General features: G+C 44.7%; 2 protein-coding genes across 3 annotated transcripts in view; one reads left to right on the top strand and one right to left on the bottom strand.

Moving 5' to 3' along the window:
* Window positions 1-17482, bottom strand: part of LOC142846752 (IQ domain-containing protein H-like) — a 45224-nt gene extending 27742 nt beyond the window's left edge. Inside the window, exons 1-4 of the mRNA XM_075967569.1 lie at window positions 17392-17482; window positions 15719-15963; window positions 6962-7084; window positions 6408-6487 (exon numbers count right to left, since the gene is read on the bottom strand). Coding sequence (XP_075823684.1) covers window positions 6408-6487; window positions 6962-7084; window positions 15719-15963; window positions 17392-17482 — 539 coding nt within the window. The remainder of the gene's footprint in view (window positions 1-6407; window positions 6488-6961; window positions 7085-15718; window positions 15964-17391) is intronic.
* A 181-nt stretch (window positions 17483-17663) lies between these two features.
* Window positions 17664-18404, top strand: part of Aagab (alpha and gamma adaptin binding protein) — a 41602-nt gene continuing 40861 nt past the window's right edge. For both annotated transcript variants that reach the window (XM_075965555.1, XM_075965556.1), the window contains exon 1: window positions 17664-17820. In XM_075965555.1, the coding sequence (XP_075821670.1) occupies window positions 17748-17820 (73 nt within the window). In that variant the 5' untranslated portion in view covers window positions 17664-17747. The remainder of the gene's footprint in view (window positions 17821-18404) is intronic.

The raw sequence follows: 18404 nt of genomic DNA, 5'->3' as shown, positions 1-18404 counted from the left end.
GTGGTGCATTTGATCTAAATCACTTTCCTCTTCCCACCTCTCCAGTGTGTCTAGCAGAGGAAAGCCTCAGAGGTCTGGGCAATGCTGACTCTTGGGTACTCACAGCACCGGTGCCTTTCTGGCAAAGGGGCAGCAGAGGCCTACAGGGGGTTTGCTGCCTGCTTCCCCTTTCAGAGGGACTCACTTCCCAGGACATTTGCAGCAGTCTTAGTTTGAGAGACACCGGGGATTCCTGCCAGTCTGACCGACCAGTTCCCATCCCTGGTTCAGCCCAGTGCAATGGCTTGCTCTAGCCTTTCATAACCAGAGGGAACAGGACGTTTAGGACCAGGTTCTTCATCATGCAGTGTAGGGATAAGTCCCGCCCCTTAGGGGGCGTGTTCGCCTCGGGCTAATGTCTGCCTATAAATTTGGCGAGCGTGCTCCGTGCTGGCTCTTCTTCCTGGTCTCCGTGGGAACGGTGGTTCTGTAAGTCGATTTCTACATTAAAACTATATATATTTTTACAAACTGTCTGCATTCGTTTACGCCGCTACATTTTGGCGCCCAACGTGGGGCTGAGTCCACAGAAAGCCTGAGAAAGCTTGGAAAAGAATAGAGTAAAGCATGTTTCTTATAGCAACAATTTCTCTGGTCTACTCTGCTTGCTAGAGGCAAGCAAGCGCTCTAATCTAAGAGAGGTTTTCCTGACTCAGCAGCAGGAACAAACCTGTGTTGTTTAAAAATGCCGGCTTTCTGGGCCATCCTGCCAGGGCAAACTCTGACTGTTTGAGGCAGGAGGGCCGGCTACTGAGAGAGGATTTGAGTGTTGTCTGTTGTAGCTTGCTGGCTGGCAGGGACCTTGAAATGCCATAGAGTTGTTGCAGTAAACACGGCTACAGCCAGTACCTCAGCCATGAGGCTGGAAAGCTAAGGAATGGGCTACATCTAGCCGGCAAAGCCACGCCTTTAGTCCTACTGAGATTGCTTGGTAAATTAAAGACTCATGTGGTCAGAAAAAGAGTGATATACAGTAAAGAGAGATTCAAAGACAGAGAAAATTTCTGAATGGTTTAAAGTGTGTTAAAAATATATGCAGACTAAGTTAAAATTCTTAAAGTAAACCTCTGTGACTTCAAGGTGTGGTAGCACACGCCTTTAATCCCAGTGCCTAGAAGGCAGAGACAAACAGATCTCTGTGAGTTCAAGGTGTAGTAGCAAACACCTTTAATCCCAATGCCTTCTCTCAGGAGCAGACGCCTCAGCAGAGACGCCATGCCCCCCGCCCAGGCAGACACACGCGATGAAGCTCCAACCTAGAATCTTCCCGGTAAGACCGGTGCTCACAGATTATTAGAGATGGGTTGATCGGTATATCAGAATTAGCCAGTAAGGGCTGGAGCTAAAGGGCCAAAGCAGTGTTTAAATGAATACAGTGTCTGTGTAATTATTTCGGGGCAAAAGCTAGCCGAGCAGGCGGGTGGGGTGTTGGGGACGCAGCCCGCCTCTTCATATTACTACAATGCAGAGGCTGACCCTCCGTGCAGCTGAATGAGTGCTGATCACGGGTGCATGCTCACCCCAGGGATTTCAAGCACAAATCACCTGTGTTAGGGACGTCAGGTTCTGACACCTCATCACCTCTGACTGGGAAGCAGTAACAGAAAATCACCTGTTTGAGAACCATGACCAGGAGACAGATGGGTGCAAGGTGACTCCAGGTGTGTACAGGGAAGACATAAGGATTCTATTCGCATAAGAAATAAATTCGGAATTACTTTACAAGTATCCCAGTTGGCTTTCCTATGACTGTGACAAACACCAGGACCAAAAAGTAACTTGGGAAGGTAGGGTTTGTTTCAGGTTACAGTCCATCACAGAGGGAAGTCAGGACAGGAACCTGGAGATGGAAATTGAAAGTGGAATCTAGGGAGGAACACTAGGAACCGGCTAGCATCCATCTTGCTCAGCCAGTTTTCTTATAAAATATGGGACCTCCTGCTCAGGGGTGGCCAGGCCCTCTCATGCCAACAGACAGTTGAGACAGTTCCCTAGAGACATGGCCATGGGCCAACCTGGTCCTGCCAGTGTCTCAGTCAAGACTCTCTCTTCCAAGGCAACCCCAGGTCCTGACAGGTTGACAGTAAAAACTAAAGAGCACAACTGCAATGCCATATTCTTGTGAATGGTATCTTCTTTGCTCTCAGGTGGAGGATCATGGCTTGTCTTGTACTTGACCTAAGAGAATGTCATGAACAGACGTGGGTTCAGAGTCTTCTGTGGTCTGCAGAAAATGATACACAAAGCAGATTGCACAGCCCAGGATTCCCTGAAGAATCACTCTGAGTACCGTTCTAGTGTACTTGATCCATCTTATTTCATCTCGAGCTGCATCCCACTTTAGCGCCATACTCTAACAGCTAGGTCCGAGGGATGCTCTCACCACCTCCTCCAGGCTTGTGGGGATCCAAGAAACCTGCCAGGCTTCCTACCTTCCTGAGAGGAGGACCATTATTATACAACTGTATAGAACCCGAAAGCAAGTACTCAATGGCCACATGTGGATGCCAACCCCATGACCTGGTCCAGGTCCTTTTCCACTCTTCTAGTGAACCCTAATAAGGGGAAAGGGGAAAGGACTTGCTTTGGCAAGAGAGGAGAGCCAGATAAAAGGTTTCTTCCCAGAAATGTTGTTTTATTCCACTTGCTACTGGCTAGCTCTTTTCAGCCCTCACATAACACCCCGGCCCTTTCATCTGATGAGACATGAAGCCAGAGCTCACCCAAGATAGGAGAGCTCACCTATTGGATTATTTCACTGGTGAAAGATGCCTCCTCTGGTGGCTTTTAGCCAATCCCTTCACTCTGAGGCTCTTACCAGATGTTTATGTTTGCTTGCCATTTTGACATACACTGACTCCACCTGCTCCTGACCTGCCTGTCATCTCACTGGCCTCCAGGTGTGTCTCTGTGGCTTCTTATAATTTCAAACTAAGACTCAATATCCTCAGTGGTGTATAACTCCATATTTTTTTCTCCAAGAAGCCTTCTTTATTTTCCCTATAGAGTCTTTGTTTTCAAAGAATAAGTGGACCAATCTGCCAGTTATAATTTAGCCTATTTGCAAATGACAATCCATGGAACAGAGGGCAAGTCCTGACACCACACTGCTTCAGATTACACACTGCAGTATTGAAAAGAAACTGCTTTCATTAAACTGAATTTTAAATCCAGTTGTTTTCTCTGACAAAAAAAAAATAAAGGAGGAGTAGGGAGAAGAAGAGTAGGATGAAGGAAAGAAGGAAGGAGGAGGAGAAGGAAGAAAAAGGATGGAGGAAGAGAAGAAGGAAGGAAGGAGGCAGCAGCAGCAGAACCCGGCCCATTTTCCCATCCACTGTTCTCCCTTTGCAAACATTTTAGATCCACACAACTCTACCTTCTCAGTGGCCCAGGCCCCAAAGTTTTGGGGTCACTCTTGAGTCTCATTCTTCTTACCTCGATCTAATGTCACGCGCACTGAGGTTCTTTCCAGATATTTCAAATCAAGTTTTCCTTTTACTTCCCGCTGCGAACATCTTCCTCTAGATCTACACCTCCCATCAGAAGGACGAGGTCTGTGGCTAACTGACACAGCTCCTGTATCTAAAAGCATGCTTAGCAAATAACAGCTGTTCAATACATGCTTGCTGAATAAACGAGTGACAGATAAGCCATCTGATGACACACGGGCCTCTGCTGGTAACCCAGCTGCTCGTCTCTAGACTCTCCCCAGCCGCTGGCGATAACACTTCCAGAGTCATCTTTACAAACACCGTTTCCATTCAGTCACAAACCGACACAAAGCCATCAGAACTTCCTCCTTCCTAAGAAAGTGAGTTTAGACTTTACTCCTGCCCTGTCTGTCCCCTGCTCTACCTGCCCGTTTTTCTTCCATGTCCCTCCACCAAGCTGACTTATCTCCCTGATGAACAGACCTTCTAGGATCACTCTCTTTGTGGTTTTCATGTGTTCTATCTTATTTTCCTCAGAAAACCCTCCCTTTTCCTTTCAGCATGCCTGAGTCCATGAACTACTTTACCCGTGGACTCTCTAGAACAGCCTAGAGTAACCTCCCACGCTCCAGTCGGCTGGGCTTGAGTCTCCATCTACGCAGGTGCTATCATGAACTGCAATTTTCACCAAGTTAGAGTCTTTGCTCTAAACTTAAATTCTTTGAATCCCATAGTGTCATTTTCAGGTGTGTGACTTTTGTTTATACTGCATTTGTTTAACTCTGTGAAGCTGTGTTACTTTGCCTGTCTAAAACACCTGATGGGCTAATAAAACGCTGAATGGCCAATAGCGAAGCAGGAGCTAGGATTGGTGGAGCTAGCAGGCAGAGAATATAAATAGAAAGGGAACTCTGGGAGGAGGGAGAACAAGGAGAGGAGGAGGAATTCAGGAGCCAGTCACCCAGCCAGCTATGTAGTAAGTGTGAAAGTAAGATACACAGAAGTAAGAAAAGGAAAAAGCCCAGAGGCAAAAGATAGACAGGATAATTTAAAGTTAAGAAAAGCTGGCTAGAAACAAGCCCAGCTAAGGCCAGATGATTATAAGAAAAAATAAGCCTCCATGTGTGATTTATTTGGGAGCTGTGTGGTTGGCACCCCAAAAAGCCAAAAGAGTAAAACGTTATACAACACCATAGAACACAAGCCACAGTGCTACCGAGAGTACAGATTCCTGGAAGACTCCATAGCCTGAGGTAAACATGGGCTGACAAGACGGTCCTACTCAGGATGAAAACGAAGGAGAATGAGGCTTTAGAGTCAAACACCAGGTAAAAGTGGGGGTGTGGAGTGTTGGTATATCAATACAGCAAAGAACCCTTGATGAAGCCAGGCATGGTTGCTCACTCTTCTAATCCAACACGAGGGAGTCTGAAGTAGAAGGATCACTGTCATTTGAAGCGACCATCACAGTGACACAATATTCCTGTCACTTGGCCATTCCCAGGCCCCTTTTTGCTTCCAGAGGCTCCTAGATGGAATGGATTTTCTTCTAGTCCTCAGAATGAGAACTTCATATGATTGCATGTGATACTGGGCTTGAAAGGCAAATGGCGATTGTGTGACCGAGGCTGAACACCGATTCCCACCAATTCCCTTCTCCATGCTGTCTTAAAGGGGACTGTTGCAGTCAGCACCTAGATTGTGAGAGACGCTAAGGCAGAGGCTCTTAGCTTGGCTGTGTCTGTATATATTCCAGACAACAAACTATGAGATAGTATGTTTTGCTGTCCTACGAGATTAAGCTTGGATAATCTGTTACAAAACATTAATAATTAATACCTAGATGGTACTCCATCTAGGAAGTGAGGGTAAAATTGTGGTGAATAGGGCATAACCTGATAGGTAGATACTTATGTATACAAGGCTAGGGAGCCAGGGATGACAGGACAGGGTAACCTCTAAAAAAAGGATAACAGATACCTGCATCACTACCCCCATGGTGGGAGACAGGGAGGAAATGGTCGACGCCTACTCAGAGCTCTGCTCCCCACTGTCTAGCACTGGACTTGGCTCTGCCATACCTCCCCATGTCTCTCTGCAGAGTTTCAGAGCCCTGCCTTTACTGCTAGCCATCCATCCATCCACCCATCCATCCACCCACCCATCCATCCATCCATCCATCCATCCATCCATCCATCACATAAGCTAGGGCCATATGCAAAACACAAAGAGGAGCCACAGGGACTTAAGACTAACTACCGAGCTTTATCTATATTCACTCAGTGGGAGCCCCATGGCAAGACTGTTTTTTAAAACTCAGTCTGAATTCAATAAATCGTCTCTTAAGATATATTACATAGTGGGTATTTCAACCAAGCTATATTAATTTTTTTACTTGCTATAGATACCAAAACAACCTTTAAGATTGACTTTATATGTGTTTGTGTGAATTGTATGCACTGTGTTTACTAGGGGATGGAGGCCTCCACAGAAGCCAGGAGAGGGTGTCAAATCTCCTGGAGCTAGAGTCACAAGAAGTTCTGAACCTGCCTACTGTGGGTGTGGGGAATTGAACCTGGGTCTTCCAGAAGGGCTATATGTACTCTTAACGTCTGAGCCATCTCTCCAGTCCCCAAATCACTTAAGTAATAAAGCACACATGGAAGTACAGAAAAGTAAACAAGTATCATGTGATCTAAGCAGTGAAAACCCAAACCTGTTTTCATTTAAATGTTTCCTTGAAGAATTTTAACCATTTCTCACCAAAAGCAACAGCAACGTAGGACCCCAGCAACTGTCATGCTGCCAAGCAGTAGGACTGAGAGTAGCCTACAATGCCTAAACTCCAAATGCTGACTAATGTCAGGCATTTTATCCAAGGGATAAAAGGTTCTTGGTGTTCTTTACTTTGGGCTGTAACATGGTTATTTTACTTACCATTTGGAATGTGAGGTTTCGTGCACAGGAGCCATTAACACCTGGTGGTTTACAACATCTAGGTACTTCTCAATGTGAATCTGTTACAGAAAAGTCAAAGCTCAGGCCATTATGGTGGATGTAAAATACTCAGCTAATTTACTTCATTTCATTAGGTCAATACTTTGAATCGTGTAATTAAGCCCCCCAAAACGCACAAAACACTGTGTGTTATTACATGCCTAAGGTTAGGCATCTCAAGGCCAAATTACTTCAAATGTCCCAAAAAGCATAATGAACAATTGAGACTCAAAGTCTAAGTGACCCGCAGCCCTCATCCCAAATGAAACCGTGCACAAAGTCAATAAATAGCTTGGCTGTGTAGCTCTGACCTGCATACCATCATGGAATAATGTCTTTCTCCTACATGAGCTTCAAGCAGCCATCTGAGGAAGATAGCCTGGTGGTTCCCTTAAACCCAGTTCTGCTAAAGAACGACATGGGGACCCATGAGAACCACTGGGTCCTCTCTCCTCTTCCCAGTATTTTTGTTTACTGTCCAAAGCTTTACTCACTTTTAACCCCATTTCAGTCCTTTGGATTGCTGTCTCGAGATTTTGAATGTCTAGAGGGCCTCTTGTCTCCTCACTTGAGAATTTTGTTAATTTCTCTTTTAATTGATGAAGGTCTTCATGGACCTAATGCATAAATAAATAAATAAATAAATAAATGAATGAATGAATGAATGAAAATGGATTGAAGTATATATTGTCTACCTATTGCAGATTTTGTTGTTGGTTTTTGAGACGTGGTTTTCTGCAGTCTGGGCTACCCTGAAGTTTTCACTAAGTAGTCAAGGATGACTGGTGTGGGAGGTCCTTCTGAGTATGTGTTGCTTTTATTGGTTAATGAATAAAGATGCCTTGATGTTCGGCAGGGCAGAATAGAGCAAGGTGGGAATTCCAAGCAGAGATAGAGGAGAAAAGAAGGCAGAGTCGGAGTAGCTGCCTAGGGAGACAGATGCGGGTCAAAACCTTACCAGTATAACCACGAGTCTCATAGTAAAATATAAAATAATAGAAATGGGTTAATTTAAAATGTAAGAGTTAGTTAAGAAGAATCCTAAGCTAATAGGCCAAGCAGTGTTGTAGCTAATATAGTTTCTGTGTGATTATTTCAGGTCTGGGCAGCCTACACCTACAGATGACCTTGAACTTCCTCATCCTGCTGTTTCCACCTCTGGACACTGGGATTGTAGGTATGCACCAACACCTTGGTTTTTATTCAGTGCTGGAGACTGAATCCAGGGCGAGGCAAGCGCTCTAGCAGCTGAGCCACACTCCCAGCCTGGTAGCTACCGACAGTACAGAGCTACAGTGGGCTTGAGTCGCTGGATACTTATGGCTCTGTGGTATTCATTACAAAGAACTGCCTCCATGGCTTTGGAACAGCTCTTAAGAGGATTCTATTATCATCTCAGAGTGTGGACAAGAAGCCTTCTGCACCATTTGCTTTGTGCTGAGTCAAGATGGAAGGGTAGCCTGGATGGCTCCTGCTCTCCCAGGTGGTAAAGCAGATGGGCCAGAGACATAAGTTTGTGTCAGGCTCTGGTTGCTACATACAGGTTAAGGTAAGAAAACAGGGAACTTCCAGCCAAAGTGAGGCTCTAGTAGAGGTGATTCAAGAACACAACAGATGTGTCCACAGAGCCTGGTGGCTTTCTGTCCCAGCAGGCTCTGCCACACACTGTTCCGAGGAAGCAGTTTTTATGTGCGCATTTGAGTTTTGTTTTGCTTAGTGAGAAACAGAAATAATCCACGGGGGCGGGGAGGAGAAAAGTAACCTATGCCATTGCTTTAGCTTGCTCTGCTGATGTGTGTTTTTCTTGGAAATGGTGAACATGTTTCCATCAGGCACCCTCGGGATCAAATCGGCATCATGACACAAGGAAGCAGCTGACTCTCTGTGTGCATATTAGAAACCAAACTTCAGATAAATGCAGATGGCACCGATTATTTCATGGGCTGCTGCCACAAGGAAACCATTTTGTTATGCTAATTCACAACTCGAGACACCTGTTTCAGCAACAGTCACACCAAGAGCAATCTGCAGACTGGGTCGCTAAAGGCATTTTGAAAAGTTTACCAGTGCTCTGGGAGAATAACTGGACTTGCACATTGGTCCAGCCTGTGTTATTATTTACTTGGGGATGTTCCCACGGAACCCAGTGCCATATTCAAGGGGCAGAATTTGCATCTTTTCACTGATGCACATCAAAGTCTGGCAAACACATCTTATTACTTGTACTCTGCTCAGATTGTCACATAGAACCTGCAGGGCACACAGATTGATACCTGAACACACTCACTATTGCCTGTGGGGACCAATGATGAAGAGGCATGGGTTGTTTTTTTTTTTTTTTTTTTGTCCTGATCTACTGCTTGAAAACATGTACTATGTAAGGGGTAGTTCAAGGGGAGAGCCTTTGGGACCCTTACACTGTGCTTCCTCCCAGGAGTGAACTCCCCCCGCCCCCGTATTTGCAGCTCCAAGGGTCTTTCTATAATGATGTCTTTCAATCCTGTGAGGGAGGGAAACTGTGTTGCATTATTCACCAAGGAACCAAAGGTCTTAGTTTTCCTCCATCTGCCCCTTGTATGGACAACAACACTGCTTCCTAGAGTTGTGAGAGAATATGTAACAGGCCCAATACAGAAGAACTCCATAAATGGCAGCTGCACAGAGCTCCTTGTACTAACTCTATTATCCAAAATTTTAGCACCTCCATGGGTTTTTTTTGTTTTGTTTTTGTTTTTGCCAGACTAGAATCATCCCCTACCTTATGAAATTATTAAGTAAAAGTGAGGTAACGGCACAGAAGGAAGCAGTGCAGACTTTCTCGCCAGACGCATGGGAACTGGAATCCTGCCTGAACTTGGGAAATTCTCACCGGGAAAACAGGGAGTTCACAGCAACTACTTCAGAATGGAGTCAGAAATGATCTGAAACATGTTTTGTGCAGGTGAGACACAGAGGAGGGTGTGGAGCCCTCTCCCTGGGTTGAAAACCCTAGCAAGCTCATTGCATGTGATGAGCTGATACTTGACAGTGTTGCTGAGTGAGGTTGCTCGCTCCGCTCTCTTAGGTTATTTTGTCCTCCCTCTTAAGAAGTACCTGTCTGTATGACTGCACTAGAGATGAGCACTGCGGGAAACATTGCACCCACCCAGCAGGAAATGAGGTTCAGTTCTGTTTCTGTTCTTTCTTCAGTTACGTCCAATCTGCCATATTGAAATTTTACAGGTCACCCATTACCTCTATGAACATCAAAAACATTACTTGCCATACAGTTTCTACATAGAAACTATTATTGTTAGCCGGGCGGTGGTGGCGCACGCCTTTAATCCCAGCACTTGGGAGGCAGAGGCAGGCGGATCTCTGTGAGTTCGAGACCAGCCTGGTCTACAAGTGCTAGTTCCAGGACAGGCTCCAAAACCACAGAGAAACCCTGTCTCGAAAAACCAAAAAAAAAAAAAAAAAAAAAGAAACTATTATTGTTTTGACAGTCTGGGGACAGAGCCACTATTAGTAGACATTCTTGAAAGGCCTAATGCAACAAAGATTTGCTGTCAGCCCTGAAAGACCCATAAGACCAGAAGCCACACAGTCATTTGCAATATAAATTCTTCTTGTTCACATCTACTCAGCACACACATTGGCTGACTCATTCTTATCTCTTGGAGTTACTTTTGATCTTGTTCATTTTCGTATTATATGTGTGTATTATAAGTCATACACAGGGACTGATGAGAAATCTAGTGAAAACACCAAACTGTCAGTTCAGTGTCATTGTTTCTGAACAATGTGTCAAGACATAACTGCTGGACTTCTGTGACATCCTCTCCAAAACTTATTAAAAAGGTGGTTTTGATGGAAAGAGCAGGTGTCCTTCCTTGCAGGAACAGTGTGTTAAATATACAGATACAAGGACACACATGTACATCTACACACATGACCTACTTAAAAATCAACAACACTTACTTATATCAAATTACTTTACATGTTTGTACTTGACTTTCTTTATAGACTGAGGCCTAATACTTGTCTAGCATGGTTTTTAGGATTCCATGCAATAGCCCAGAGCTCCCAGCAGGGCCCAGCTCTCCCATATGCTGGCTATATGACCTTCCTTACTCTGCTTCACTAACCTGACTAGCTGAGGAAAGATTCAGCTAAAATAGTAAGAATATCTAAATTATAGGCCCTAAAGCAAAAGAAGTTGTAGTTAATAAAATGTTGCCAACTTGAACTCCATGAAGATGCAGTTCTCTGGTTCCCAAATCTGACAATGGGACAAAATATTGACAACTGGAACTATTCTGGAAAATACAAACATTGAGCTTTCCTAACAAGTCACCCAGATAGTTTGATTACAACAGTATGACTTGTATTTGAATTTGTTCCTAAGGACTTCAGATCTATTCTCAAAGCATCACTGACCTACTTTGCTTTCTGTTGTGATGAACACCAAAGCAATGTGAGGAGGAGAGGGTGTGTTTCATTTTACAGTTTACAGTCCATCTCTGAGGGATGCTGGGGCAGAAACTCCAGCAGGGCAGGAACTTGAAACAGAAGCTATGGAAGAACTCTGTTTTCTGTCTTGTTCTCCCTGGTTCACACTCAGCCTGCCTTCTTATACAACACAGGACCATCTGCACAGGGGTGGCACCATACACAGTAGGCTGGGCTCTCTGACATAAATCAGCAATCCAAAAATACCCCAGACTTGCCTACAGGGCAATCTGATGGGGCAGTCCCTTATGTGAAAGACGAATAATTCTGGGCTCTGTCAAGTTGACAATGGAAGCTACCTGTAATAATGTCTAACACTAATCTGTCCCACTCATAGAAAACAGTCTCTGTGTATGTTAAATGTTAGATCATGTCAGAAGCTGTGGGAGTTGCAGCATGTGACAACTAGTGTTCAGATGTCAACCTACCAGAGGAATGATTCTCTGATGAAGGAGAATCCAATCTGGAAAAGGCAGGTAGAACCACTGACTCTGGAAACTATTGCTCCTGTCTGTAATTTCACATATACAAAAGCAGCTATGATGTCTCTCCAACACCTGCATTATAGTGTGTAATCTCATGTGATGTGTATATGTGATCTCATGATCACATCTCAATCTTATGGGTACATATATCTGTGGATGGTCAGGAAGATGACTTATCATTAATCTGTATAATTTTGATATATAGAAAATATACTATGATATGCTTCATAACTAGATCTATTGTCCCACGAGGACTGTAAGATACTTAAAAGCCTGCTTTGTTCCTTTCACTCAGACTAACACAAGAAAACAACAATTTCTCCCCAGTTTGAGACAAACTGCGCACAATTAGCTCATTTTCACCTCAGAGCAAGTTCAGACTAGACTAAATGTTTCTGTAAATGGATAAGTTAAAAACTTTACAGATATGTACAATGTCAGAGTTGCTGATGTCTAACCAAGGTTATTAACACAAAGCAACCTAGAGAAACATGCTAATTCCTCGCTTGCCAAGTCAGGCTGATAAAAACCTATGTCTTTCAGCTTGTTTCATTGGGCACTGTGCCCCTGGCCTCTGATCAGTCTTACACCAGAAACCTTGAAATTTTGTGTTGCCATGGTAAATGGCTCTGTTTTTATCATTTACCCAAGGAATGTTCTATGACCGATGAGATGTAACTCTTGAATTTTTTTTTCTTATTGCCTCAAGCCTCCTGTAAAAAGCGTATTTAAGCTAGGTGAACAAAGAAGCAAGAGAGAATTGAAACAAAGGAGAACTAGAAAGAATTAGAACTTACAAGAAATTAGAGGACAGGAAAATAAAGAGCATGACCAGAACAGCATGTGTGTGAATTTATTCCATACCCCTCAGATAGAAAAATCTTAAGATCAGTTTTGCTATGCCGTGGAGTTTTTCTTCAAATCCTTGGAGTAGCCTTGAGAGCTGGTCTTTCAAGGCTACTAATAAGTTCAGCTCTAATTGTTTGTTTTTACTTTCTGAGAATTTGATTATCATAGAATCCTTCTGTAAAAATCAAACTATACAGTTTTACAAATGAATGTCTAGTTTCTAACATAGATCATATCATCTTTTCATGCATTCTAAATATACACACATAAACTTAAGAGAGTCATGGACTGTTGGTGAAGGAATAGTTACCAGAAGGGTGCCTAGCAGGCCTCTGTGCAGAATAAAGGAATACTGTCATCATCCCTTACCCTCTAACTGATGCCCTCACTGTGTGCATTCACCATGGAGCATACGGAAGCTTGGCTTGCTCTTTTAAATGCTACAGAAAGCCTTGTGGTGTGAAATCAGCCTGTGCTTTAGTTAAAGTCTGACTCTAACCCAGTAAAGGTTTTCTTGAACCCTTTGATGCTCATGGCTCATGACTATATCAACTTAGTCATGCTACCTGGCCTGGTGTCAGGGAATCTATGAGAAAGTAAAGGCTTCTAACAGACCGCACTGCAAACATTTATAGATGGGATGAAAAATGTCACAAACTCACAGGGAAACTTATTAGATGACACAGTCTAAGTTCTGAAAATTCTAATTAAGGAGGTGATTTGAGGGCACTGCTTTCAGGCTGTTCACAGGTATCACATGCTTTTCTTTTGATAGTAATTCTTCTCTAGTTTGATTTAAAATTAAAATTGAGGTTGAACATTATAAAGTTGCAACATTTGAAACAATCTTAAAATTAATAATGGCTTTATATTCCATGCCCACTTGAAACAGAATTAGACCATTATGGATTGGTTGCTGGTATAGTTATTTTAATACACTGGAATGGAAAAGGAAGGATTTAAATGTTCAGTAACAAAAGGAGACATGGGTAATGGTCCTGTTTATTCAGGGACAATGGATGGAAGGCTTGAGAACCATGTTGGCATTTTCTGTATATATGGGCCTACCTGAATATTTATCTTTACTTAGTTTCTAAGACATGAATTAATAGTACTAGCCTTGTTGCAAGGTCAAATCAAAATATATGCAGCAAGTACTTAAAATGGTATGAGATACCTGATAAATGCTATATTTGCTTGATTGCTGTGATTTTTCTTTGAAATTATCTTAGATTCTATGTTTTGCAATACAATTGAAAATGATGGCTGTCAGATTTGGATGCTTCTGAATTCTCTGAAGAGTCTGTAAATACAAATTCCTGGGCTCTGGCCCCAGAGTTTCTGATTCAGTAGGTATAGGGTGGGGCCTGGGAGTATGCCCTTCTGAAATCTCAGCTAGTGCTGATGATGTTCGTCCTGGGACCATGCCTTGAGAAACGATGGTCTAAAGAATAGTGGCTTAATGAACCTGACTGGAACAAGTGGAGATTTAAAATATCTGTTCTTGACAGTCAATAGCACGTACATATATACATACTTAGTGGAAACAATCTTTTTACCTAGGTTAAAAGTAAAGGAACTCTACTTTTAAAAGTAAAAAAGAAACCATGGAATGTGGGGGGAAACTAGATAAATTTAGAGTTAGATGTGGATCCAATACAAACAACATATTCTGTAGAAAAGGCAGTGAAGCCTACAGAGGAACTGACCAGCTCAAAGATATTTGCCTGTGTAGCTATCAGAGCACAGTCAGGCCTGAGTGTTCTGGCTCCTATCCAAGTGCTCCTTCTCCTTAACGCACTGGCTTACTGGTAGGCTCTTTGAAGGAAATAATCGAAGGCCCAGGCAGAAGTGTGATCCATGTGGGCACCGAGCAGTGCTGCTTGTCCCAGAACTCCAGGCTCATCGGGAAGTAGGGGAGCTTCCATTCTGTCTCATTGTGCAGATTCTACGTAGAGACTCCAACCCTACACAGAGATCAGCTCCCGTAGATAGAATGGCAGTTAGTAGGCGCTCTGCCGTCACAGAGCTCTCCACTCAGTGTGTGGAGAGAGCTTCTGCTGTGGAAATGTCTTCTCCAAGCACCACAGCCATTATCAGTACCTCCCTCAGGGCAGAGCAGCTATGACTCTTGACGAGCATCCCTCAGGCCTGGCCCTTTAATATTCCCTCACAGAAGGTTGAGGTGGGGAGGCCATTCGACTGAGATTCCAGTCACTCCTTCCTACACCCCGTATGCAATCCTTCCCATGTGGCATGTGACCTCATGGTCTCCAGAAGTGAGGTCTATACAGGGCAGAAGGTTAGCTAAAGCAGAGGGCTCCGTGTGTGCAGCTTGAAAGAAGCTCTTGATGCTGGGGTGAGACTTGGGTGGTTCGGATGTTTGGGGGTCACCTACACTCTTGGAAGTCATCCCAGTAAAACTTGTTTTTCACAAGCTACATCTGGGTAGAATCATTGCTTTGGTGTCTGTTTTAGTTAGGGTTTTATTGCTGTGAAGAGACACCATGGCCATGACATGACAACTCTTATAAAGGAAAGCATTTAATTGGGGTGGCTTACAGTTCAGATGGTTAGTCTACTATCGTCATGGCGGGAATCAAGGCAGCATGCAGTCTGACATGGTACCAGAGCTGAAAGTCTACATTTGGATCCAAAGGCAACAGGAAGTGAACTGTCTCACTGGGGATGGCTTGAGCATATATAAGATCTCCAAGCCCGCCTCCACAGTGGCACAATTCCTCCAACAAGACTACACCTCCTAAAAGTGCCCCTTCCTTTGGGCGCCATTTTCTTTCAAAACACCACAATACCTTATCTGGGAGAAGAACATGTTGTGTTCATATCTGCGTATAAACAATTCATTGCAACACCCTCCCACACAAGCAGGATGCCTGTTAATGTAGAGATGCCTATGGTGCACCTTTCCATTACAGTTTTACAATCCAATGTCAAAAGTTGACTTTCACTGTTGTCTATCTGAGGTTAGCCAAACAACTTTACAACCTTATCTGGATTTCACTGCAAAGAAGAACGGTTCTTAATATACTGTTCTATACGATTCCAGACCATAAGAGAAGTGGTGGAAACAACCTATGGGGAAGTGTGAAACTGAGCCCCAGAGTGCTCTCTCTCTCTCTCTCTGCTATGTTCCAGGTTTGGAGACACAGGAAACTGCCCGTTCCTGTAGTCTGGTCCCTGTGGGGAAGAACTGGCTGATCCCAGGGTTGGGGAAGTCTTCACTACTGTTCTGGTTGTTTAGTGTCAATGAAAAGGGGGCTCTGTGTAAAGAAAGACTAACTGTACCCAAAGAGAGGTCTGGCCTTCACCCTTGGCTACTGAGAGAGGATCTCTAAGCCCCTGGAATGTCCTGCCTGACAGAAGCGTCTGGATGCTTTAGCCACAAGAGAGTCTAATAACAAATACAGAGTTCACAGTGGGGTTCTTGAGGCACCCTGTGTCAGCTGTGATGTCTGGAGGAATCGGAATCTGCATAAAGTGTGAGATTGAGCTGCATTCCAAGTCTGGGTAGAAAAAGAGCAGGTAAATGTCTCCAGTTGGCCACTTATTGTGCCCAGAAGGAGGTGATGATGCCACTGACTCTTGTGGGATGGCCCCTGGAGTGTGCCCTATGTACCGCTCTCCTTGGCTAATTTTAATCCGTCTTTTCACTATGACAGATACCAATCACAAGCGTAGCACGTCTCTCAGTTCCACGAGTCCTGCTCACAAACAATAAATGTGAGGGTGTCGCAGTATCCACAGGGTCATAGCCAGCTTGTCTGATATGAGGCTTGCCCTGGAGATTCTTAACCTTGAAGTTGGTGTCAGAGTGAGGGCACTAGTTGGAGTCTGTCCCCTCTGGTGTTCCAGTTCAGCTAAACTCATCACAGGGTAAACTGTTGAGAATAATACAATGGTGTGGAAGAATGGTTTGTATTCTGTCAACTATATTTTAAATAAATGCTAACTGGCCAGTAGCCAGGCAGGAAGTATAGGGACAAGCAGACAGGAAGTAGAGGCAGGTCAATGAGAACAGGAGAATTCTGGGAATGAGGATGCCCATTCCTCTGCAGTCCTGACCCGATCAGAGAAGAAGCAAGATGTGACTGCCTCACTGAAAAAAGTACTGAGCCATGTGGCTAGCATAGACAAGAATAATAGGCTAATATAAATTATAAGAGTTAAAAGAAGCCTGAGCTAATAGGCCAATCAGCTTATAACTAATGTAGACTTCTGTGTGATTCTTTGGGACCTAACGACTGTGGGAACTGGGCAGGACAGAAACCTCAGTCAACAATATAAGGTAAGATTTTAGGTCCAATTCCTGACAGGGAAGTCTAGAAAACTGGTGAGTTTAGGGCTCTGTTTCTTCTAGAAGTGACTGACCTTCCAGGAAATTATTTTCAGCCTTGGTCCAAAGGAGCTAACTATGAGTTAGAAGTTATGGTTTGTGAAGACACATCTTAAAGTGACCATATCTAAACTTGGAAAAAAACCAAAATACCTTAGCTATTTCAGAAAAATCTGTTTAACTATCACAAGCTGAATTATACTGAAGACGTCAAGACTTTAATAGCTTTCTCCCTAGATTATAAAGATATTTCGCCAAGTTTTCATTTGTGCCACAATTCTATGTTGATTTGTACTTCAAGTTATCCTCAATATATGCTTAGTGTGTATTCCCAGGCAAGCAGTGAATATTTCAGGTTTAGAAGCACAGGTCCCATATTTTTCTTTCTCTTCGAATTCCTTACCTCCTCTTAATGAATCTGTCTCTACTCTGTCATACCAAGCCATGGACTTTCAACATTTTGTTATATATTTTTAAATGGTGCCCTGACTGCAATGCAGATTTATAATCCCAGCTACTGAGGAGGGTCACAAGTTCGAGGCCTGCCTGAACTGCCAGTGCGTTTAAACACAGCCTGATTTAATGACCACCCCGTCTCAAAGTAAAAGGAGGGCTGGCATGCAGCCTAGTGGTAGAGCACTTCCTTAGCGCTCATCCCCAGAAAAGAAAGCGCTAAAGGGTAGCTGTTTCCTTCTGTGAGGCAGAGTGTGAATGGTGCTTGGGGAACCCAGGTTTCGGGACTCACAGGGAGGTCTGAGCGGCCGACAGTTTGGCCGGTTTCCCACCTGGATTAGGATGGATCCGATGGGGTCGTGGTCCGCCTCAGCCTGCGCCATGGCTGGGCCGGGTTGAGGACACCAGCCCCCGGAGGTGCGGCCTCCAGAGCCTTCTACGAGGCGGGAGGACGCCCGTCCCCTTGGCAACGCCGCGCGGGCCGGCGCGCTCCACTGGAGAAGCGGAAGGGGGATGTGCTGGCTCGCCGGCGCTCAAGGCACGGCCCCGCCCAGAGCGCGTTCCGGGAGTGTCTCCCCTGCGCGCCGGCCGCAGTGGTGCGGTCCAAGGCGGAAGCGGCGGCGGCGCGGAACCCGGTCTGCGGCAGCGATGGCTGCGGGTGTCCCCTGCGCTCTGGTCACCAGCTGCTCCGCCACCTTCACCGGGGACCGGCTGGTGCAACGTGAGTAATTGGGCGTCGGGGCCGGGCTGCAAGGCCGAGCTCGGAGCGACGGGCCCAGGGCCGCGGTCTTTCTCTGGGCTTGCCAGCGCTGGGCCCGGGCTCCCGCTCCTCCGCAGGTGACTGCGCCTGGTACTTAACCCTTTTCCTGGATACAGTGAGGCCAGTCTCTGACCTTGGCGAGCGACCCCTAACATGATACTCAAGGCCCTGGAAATTGTGCCCTTAAGCGAATGTAAGGCGCTGGAGTTTTGGTGTTGTGGTTTGGGGGTGATGCCCCTGTAACTGAAGTGCTGGGGGTGGGGGATGATGCTAAATGTCCTGCCAGGAATCGCCTAACCAGAACTCCTGTGCTTGCACAGAACTAGAATTTTACTAACTGTAGCTCTTGGACTGGCTTTAGGCCGCTTAATGGCCATTTGTAGCCTGCCTCAGCGTCTGATCTAATATCCTTGTGATTATCAGTACTTTTGGAAATAAGCAAACAGACCCATAGTTTCCACCAATCCAAAGGCGAAGAATGTTATCAGATAGTATCTGAGGCCTGCAGCAGAGGCTTACCTATTTACAGTAACCTACCTGATGTT

Source organism: Microtus pennsylvanicus, chromosome 3, assembly GCF_037038515.1.
Source record: "Microtus pennsylvanicus isolate mMicPen1 chromosome 3, mMicPen1.hap1, whole genome shotgun sequence".
NCBI lineage: Eukaryota > Metazoa > Chordata > Mammalia > Rodentia > Cricetidae > Microtus > Microtus pennsylvanicus.
The sequence above is the reverse complement of the archived record's forward strand: the minus strand, read 5'-3'. Positions and strand labels throughout refer to the sequence as shown.